Source organism: Agrilus planipennis, unplaced genomic scaffold (assembly GCF_000699045.2).
Source record: "Agrilus planipennis isolate EAB-ADULT unplaced genomic scaffold, Apla_2.0 scaffold96, whole genome shotgun sequence".
In the NCBI taxonomy this organism is placed as follows: Eukaryota; Metazoa; Arthropoda; class Insecta; order Coleoptera; family Buprestidae; genus Agrilus; species Agrilus planipennis.
The window spans coordinates 70,159-77,901 of NW_020438968.1; the positions used below are offsets into that span (position 1 = coordinate 70,159).

Sequence of the window (7,743 nt, forward strand, 5' to 3'; positions counted from 1 at the left end):
TGTCAGTACCGCTTCCATTTTATTTAAAGCTATCTCTAGGTCCTCCTTGCTAGATGCTAATACTGCTATATCATCTGCAAATCTAAGCATACTAATCTTTTGCCCTTGCACATCTATCCCTACAGTTGTACTGTCTTTAATGATGTTGATGGCGTCTTCGATGTATAGATTAAAAAGTTAAACAAATAATGTTTTTTTTTTTAAATTGTATTTTACTGTTGATTTTTCCGCTTATTTGCGCTAAATGAGTACTGATTTTGCCTAAAAGCCTAAAATCATTAATTAAGTGTTCTTTATTTTTAGATACCTTCTACTATGGTAATGGATATTTGTAACACATTTGCTGTTATCTGTTTTGCTCTATTTGGCTCTATTGTATCAGCAGGTGTGAGTGAATCACCGAAATACACTACAAAATATGATAATATTGACTTGGATGAGATAATTAAAAGTGAAAGATTGCTTAAAAACTACGTTAATTGTCTACTGGATGATGGTCCTTGTACTCCCGATGGAAATGAATTAAAACGTGAGAGACCGTTTTACTTTTAATCTTTATGTATGTTAAACTAACGGTTATCCACTGAGGCATTACTCCCAGGATGCGATAAATATTTGACACTCAAGAACTATGATAAGTGTAAAACTGCTATCAAATGCTGTTCTGATTCGGGTGTAAAGGTCGTCGTGAAAATTTCGGCATTTAAGACAATTGTGTCGGTAAATATAAAATTTTGTACTTAGAAGAGTTATTAAGAAAAAACGTAAGTATCAGATTAAATGAACAAGACAAATCAAGACTTAACTTAACTTAGCCCAAGACTGAGACCAGGACCAGAAGACTGGGAGAGTCTTTACCTTTACTCGGAAATTATCTTATCATCCTAATTCTCCTTTTCTTTCGTTACGCGTCGTTTGTTCCTACAGTACTCTTTCCAACTTTCTTTATCTACGGAGTTGTTTTCGTTCGTTTCAGATAACATGCCAGATGCCTTAGAAACCAACTGTAGTAAATGCAGCGAAAAACAAAAAGAAATGTCCGATAGAATGGTATCGTATCTCATTGAAAATAGACCTGTATATTGGAGTCAACTGGAGAAAAAGTACGACCCTTCTGGAGAATATACCAAAAAATATAAGGAAAATAAAGCCCAGGAAGTAACAGTTGTTCCAGCAAATAAATAATCTTTACATGTAGAAAAGACAAATTTTATTATTATGCGAATAAATAAAATTATAACAAAAGTTTATTGATTACTTCCTTTTGCTGATTAATGAATTTTAATATTTTGATCTTAGAGCTGACGCCGAATTCCCTCCCGCAGGTAATTTTGGTTAAAATATAGATATTCGAATTCCCTCCCGGGTACTAGCCGAGTTCCCTCCCGTTCATATCAGCTCCGATAATTAAGTTAACGACTACTTACCGATTTTACTTATCGAAAATAAATATATCTTTATAGTGCACTTCAGTACTTCAGTAAATTAAAGATAAAATAATTTCAGAAAGAAAACACATATCAGTTATGAAATGTTTATTTATTTAATTTTAAAATGGTTTCCCACTACCTTAACAAATTCAATGTTTGGTAATTCGTGTACGTCTAGCTTTTTGATGCAATCATCTAGAAAAACTTTATTAAGTAGTTTTAGTTTATCTTGTTAACAATTTTTTAAAATTAGATGAAACACTTCGTATTTTAACATAAATGAGATTAATATGTGATGTGAGGCTGTATTATTTAAACAATTATTTATGACTTTATAGTGGCAATTAGTACTCATGGTCATTCACTGCCGTTGGGAGGCAACTGATGTATAATTAGGAGGGAATTCGACATACCGAAAATTTTAACCCTAATTAAAAACAGGTATATGGGAGGGAACTAGGCATTATCCCCGCTATTAGCTGCGCAGGCTGGATCACTACGGTTAATAGTTCACGTATTTGTTCTGACGAACTGTCTATTAAACACCACTCTTACTAACTTAAGTTCCGTATAAAAAGTTGTTAAAATACTAAAGTACATTGAAATTCTTGGTCAGCGGATTGTTAACCAGACGGTTATATTGAACCGTTGATATACCAACAAGCCACAGACATTGTAACAATTTGGTCGTATTGATGTATTTTCGTTCACGATAAAAATAATCTTAATTACCAACTTCCTTTTTTTGTTATACATCATTATCATAAGGTCGTCAGTCCTAAGACTAGACTAGACTAACTCCACTTTATTTAAAGCTATCTCTACCCGACACCGCCGAGGATCTAGCACCATTGTCCGGTATCTGGTCGGATCCTACAAAAATTTGGCGGATCCGCCGGTACCAGGTACCCAACTCACCTCTACTATTTTTATTAGTTCATTGCTTTTGAAGAAACACGTGTATCCATTGATAGTAAACAGGATTTGTTGTACGTCAAGTTACCCCCAAAAGCGTATTTTTAGATTGCAAAAGATCTTGTTATCACCTAACGTTTGTAACAGGCTTAATCTAGAAACATCATTAAAAAATTAAAAGGAATACTCACCCCTAATTACCACAAATAAATTTTATCAACGCGAGATAATGCCCACGTGTGAAGTGGGCGAAACACGTGTCCGCTCATATAAAATTTATTTGTGGTAATTAAGGGTGAGTATTCCTTTTAATTTTTTAATTAATATTTACCACTGTCTCCTCCTTCTATTTAGAAACATCATATCTTATTGTGAAATGTAGTTAGTAAAAACATATATTCGTGTGTTTAATAAGAGAAGTTATTTATTTCGGAAACAACAAAATAACACAGAAAAATGGTGATTATTTAGTCAATTNGACAGACAGTGCCATAGCAAGTATTTTTCTTAAATTGTTAAAATCAGGGCCATCTATTAATTGTAAAATATTAACTGACAAACATTATACGACCTTTTCTAACACTTAAAACTGGCAGCAAGTACATATATCTCTACACTCTATTGTATATATGTTTATTATTTATTTTGATTATGTAACCAATTTAATTTTAATATTTAATAGATATAAGAGAAGTTATTTATTTCGGAAACAACAAAATAACACAGAAAAATGGTGATTATTTAGTCAATTATTACATGTTGACACTCATGGTTGGATTCTCGATGATTCATGATTCGGGAATCCTTCTAAACGTATAAGATACATTCATTTTTTCAGTTCATCCAATACGTCTTCAGGGTCGTATTTGACCGATAAGATTTTGAATTGTTCTGGCCTTCTCTTTTTTACCAAATCTAAACTCTTTTTGATTAGCGATTTTTCGTCATCGGTGCATTGCGAACATTTCGTTTTTACAATTTCGATGGTCAAATCTAAAACAGATCATGTATTAACATTTAATTCCATTGTGTTTGGAACATATTGCTAGACGAAGATGTCGATACGAAGAAAGCTGGCGAGCGGTCGCGCAGGTACTTGCCCATTTATGACCTATTTGGGGACTGGAACTGATACACTTTGCCCTTGCACATCTATCCCTACAGTTGTACTGTCTTTAATGATGTTGATGGCGTCTTCGATGTATAGATTAAAAAGTTAAACAAATAATGTTTTTTTTTTTAAATTGTATTTTACTGTTGATTTTTCCGCTTATTTGCGCTAAATGAGTACTGATTTTGCCTAAAAGCCTAAAATCATTAATTAAGTGTTCTTTATTTTTAGATACCTTCTACTATGGTAATGGATATTTGTAACACTTTTTGTAACAATTGGGGATGGCGGAAGTGGAATCTCACTACCGGCAATTTCTTTGAACTTAGCAATGCGAGGTGCTTTTAAAAACACTTTCTTGGTCGACGATATTAAGAAATTCACATTTGTGTAAACGAAACGCAACCCGTAGGGGGTTGGTNTTTACCAATGACGTTTACTTGTTATTGTGCTTTTTGCAGTTTATTGGGACTAATTTACGATTTAAACCAGAAAGTCATTAATAATAAGAAAAAAAGTAAAAGTATATAGGCATATACTACTTATATACTATAATTTTCGACTAATTTGTAGGTAATGGCAATTATTACCTCATTTTAAATAAAAACATATACTTTTTACTAGTACTTATTAAAGCTAATTGAAACTTAAATAATTAAACGATTGATTTATTAGGTACATAAATATTCGAGTGAGAAGTAAATAATTTACAAATCACGGTTTTAAAGTGCAAAAGCTATTATTAAGGTACTTAAGAATAAATCTGGAACAATTGCGGTCCTGCACATTTGCAAACGTGTCATTAAGTGGGACTTTTGCGGACCTCACCCTAATTAACGTACGTATTAATAGGCAAGTTCAAGTGGAAACGAAACATCTTTGGTAAACATTTGCGGGGTTGTTACTTATTATTATATGCAGAAGTATTTACGATTAGTAACAATCGCCTTAGTTCAAAAATTGGAATAGTGACATAAATTAAGAATAAAAAATAAAACAATAAAAAAATCGACAATTGTGAAGGAAACTTTATAATTCATGTAAGGAGATAAGTTTCAAATTTATTTTTATTATATTATAAGTATGAGGTCTACAGATGGTTCCACCTGAACTGTCATCGTCATCATAAGGTCGTCAGTCCTAAGACTGATTAGACACGCACCTCCACTCTTTCCTATCCTCAGCTAATCTTCGCATTTCCCCAAAACTAGAACAAGCCACATCCTTAACTATTTACGAACAGTAATCTAATCTAAGTCTACCCCTACTCCTCTTAACTCCTGTTTCTGTCTCTAATATATCTGTGACTAAACCTTATATCTGAATAGCTGTCCTACCAACCTATCTCGACTATTTCTTATGTTCTTCCATAGAGTCCTCTGTTCTCCTATCCTTTCTAATACCTCTTCATTTCGTACTTTCTCTATCCTATCCTTATCAATCGCCTGTAACATCATATTTCGAACGCATCTAACCTTTTCTTTTCCACGGCGCCCACTGTCTACATATCGTACCCCATCTTCCAGACATATATTAACAATCTTTTTCTAATTTCTAAATTAACCGTTCGCGAGCATAGAAGTGATTTTTTTTATTGAAGGCGACTCGACCCTGTGCTAACCTCTGTCTTATATTCCTAGTACTCCTTTAAGTAGCCTGTAGAAGGCTGTAGCTATATTCTAAACAGTATGTATTCAAAGTTGTAAAATTCATATATTTATTTTAAAATAAATATCAGAAATAACACCCACTGTAATTTTTGATATATTTAATGTCATATCATTTTTTGTCAGCACAATGTGCAGCCACATTTATTTTCATCGATGAAAATTGATATTTTCAGAATATATATAAGAAAATAAATTACGGAAATTGACAAAGTTTTCCTCAGTGAAAGCTAGTTTCATCAGCAGTTCTTTTGTTAAAAAAAAATAGAATTTCTAAATGTAGATACATACTTTTAACGGATTTTGCATCTTTGGAGCATCGCCCTTCGTCTGTCAGGCATTTGTAAAAGTTGTTGAACAAACGGTCATTGTTAACCACTTCATCTAAATTAATACTTTGTAACCGAGCAATAATATCATGTTGGGCAAAAATTGTTGTTAATACTGCGAAAAAAATGCAGAAGGAAACCCAAGTAGAGTTAGCCATTTTTAATACAAAAGGTAACTAATATAGGTATAATTTGCTGATGCTAGGTTACAATTAATCTGCGTGAATACAGGTTCAGTCTACCATTTATAAGCCAGTTAAATTGCAATAAGGATGTGTATAAAACGAGACAGACAGTGCCATAGCAAGTATTTTTCTTAAATTGTTAAAATCAGGGCCATCTATTAATTGTAAAATATTAACTGACAAACATTATACGACCTTTTCTAACACTTAAAACTGGCAGCAAGTACATATATCTCTACACTCTATTGTATATATGTTTATTATTTATTTTGATTATGTAACCAATTTAATTTTAATATTTAATAGATTGCTTACCAGTATTTAATTTATCTCACTTGATCTCCATTGTAAAAGATATATTACAAGGCGCAGGGAACGGAAATCCTCCGTGGTTATCAAATCTGATTTGTAAATATTTACACAAGGTCAAAAACGTTGCATTTTGCATAAATGTACATACAAAAGGTATCATAAATAATTTTTTTTGCATTAAAATTAGAAAAATATGAATATTCAATTCTTTAATTATATTATTTCTGAAATTACATCATAGGACATTTTTATAAAGTTAAAAGCAAATTTTAAACGTTTCAATGATTTCTCATAAACACTCTACAATATTGTTTGGTGTGGTTAGCTGTTTCTTAAGAGTAATTAAATAATTAAAATTAAAAACCTTTGAAATATTTAAAAACGTTTTCTTTTCATTTTAACATATTAAGGAATGTTTCAGAAAATTTTTTACCACAGAAGAATCTATTTCTTTTATTAACAATTGTATTTTGTATTTGTTAACGGATAACTCCAAACATTTCACATTTAAATGTAAATGGCAGTATTTGACGATAGTGTTGCAATTGTTATCGCTTATTTAAATCTTTTCAAAATGCGTAACAAATACTTGAGGTGCATTTGTTTGTAACATTTACTTACCAACCATGCTCGACAATGCAATTCGCCAGGACGTTGTATCGCTCTCAGACCGTTGCCGATCCGGGAGCCATGTAACAAGGAGCGTTAATTGGCAATCTCCGCGCCTGCCGATGCCGTGAAAATAAACCGAAGGACGCGCTAGGACACGCTTGTAGGTTCCAGGTCGCGCAGCGTGTAACAGGGGCTTAAAGTATACTTCATAATGTGTGCAAAAAAATGACGTTTTATTTACATAAGCTAATCCGAAGGAGAAATATTTGGTTTTCTTCATCTTTCCTATTTGCGAATGACGAGGATACCGTGGATAAAGGTTACAAATGAAAAGGTATTTAAAAAAATAGGAGAACAGAGGACTCTATGGAGGGCAATAAGAAATAGGCGAGATAGGTTAGTAGGACACCTTCTCAGGCATGAAGGTCTAGTCAGAGACATATTAAAGGCAGAAACGGGTGTTAGAATGGAGTAGAGGTAGACCTAGATTAGATTACTGTTTGTCAATAGTTAATGATATGGGTTGTTCTAGTTTTAGGGAAATGCGAAGATTACCTCAGGATATGAGAGAGTTGTGGTACGTGTCCAACCAGTCTGACTGACTTTACGATGAATAAATGCATACCATCAATATGACGTATCTAGGTGAGCATAATAAAATAAATTATTAAATAAATTGTTGAACCCCAAACTCGTCAGCCTAACAAGTTATTTATAGTATAAAAAGGTTTAAATCTGGCACCGTTTCCAGAATTAAATTTCCATTGTTATATCCTACAGTTTAAGTGATTAATGCAAAAATGTGATATGCTTCTTAAATTGGGTTAGGTGCTAAATTTGACCGGGAAATTGGAAGACTGCTCTTCTGAAGAAGGAGGGAGGTACTACCTTTCTAGAGGACGACATGGAAGTAGAAGTGAAAAAATATGATCGGTTTTCAATGGCAAAATCTCGATTATGTTTCGAAGAAAAAATAATTTTTTTTGTTTTTTTTTTAAGACTTCTCTAATATTGTAGAAAATTAATTAAAAGACTTCATTTTCTACAAAAAGTTTTAACGGAATTCGTTCTTTCCCAAAAGGATATTCAATAACCTATTAGGAAAGTAAGGAAGGAAAATGCGATAGAAACATAAAAAAAGCGTAGCGCTTTCAACTAAAAGAAATTACTTCCTTGCTTTGA

The 7,743-nt window shown here is 32.6% G+C and overlaps 3 protein-coding genes across 3 annotated transcripts in view; 1 reads left to right on the forward strand and 2 right to left on the reverse strand.

Annotated features, from left to right (window-relative positions):
- Positions 1-1,245, forward strand: part of LOC108734431 (ejaculatory bulb-specific protein 3) — a 9,459-nt gene extending 8,214 nt beyond the window's left edge. Inside the window, exons 2-3 of the mRNA XM_018465997.2 lie at positions 304-529; positions 977-1,245. Of these exons, the coding sequence (XP_018321499.1) occupies positions 304-529; positions 977-1,185 (435 nt within the window). The 3' untranslated portion in view covers positions 1,186-1,245. The remainder of the gene's footprint in view (positions 1-303; positions 530-976) is intronic.
- A 1,784-nt stretch (positions 1,246-3,029) lies between these two features.
- Positions 3,030-5,681, reverse strand: LOC108734434 (ejaculatory bulb-specific protein 3-like). Its single transcript, XM_018466001.2, has 2 exons — positions 5,415-5,681; positions 3,030-3,338 (listed from the first exon to the last, which is right to left on the reverse strand). The coding sequence occupies exons 1-2, from the start codon at positions 5,608-5,610 to the stop codon at positions 3,172-3,174; spliced, it is 363 nt and encodes a 120-aa protein (XP_018321503.1). The 5' UTR covers positions 5,611-5,681; the 3' UTR covers positions 3,030-3,171.
- A 99-nt stretch (positions 5,682-5,780) lies between these two features.
- LOC112904678 lies at positions 5,781-6,915 on the reverse strand. The gene is made up of 2 exons (XM_025975340.1): positions 6,571-6,915; positions 5,781-6,038 (listed from the first exon to the last, which is right to left on the reverse strand). Exons 1-2 carry the CDS (start codon positions 6,839-6,841, stop codon positions 5,959-5,961), a joined length of 351 nt encoding a protein of 116 aa, XP_025831125.1. The 5' UTR covers positions 6,842-6,915; the 3' UTR covers positions 5,781-5,958.
- Between the last annotated feature and the right edge of the window lie 828 nt (positions 6,916-7,743).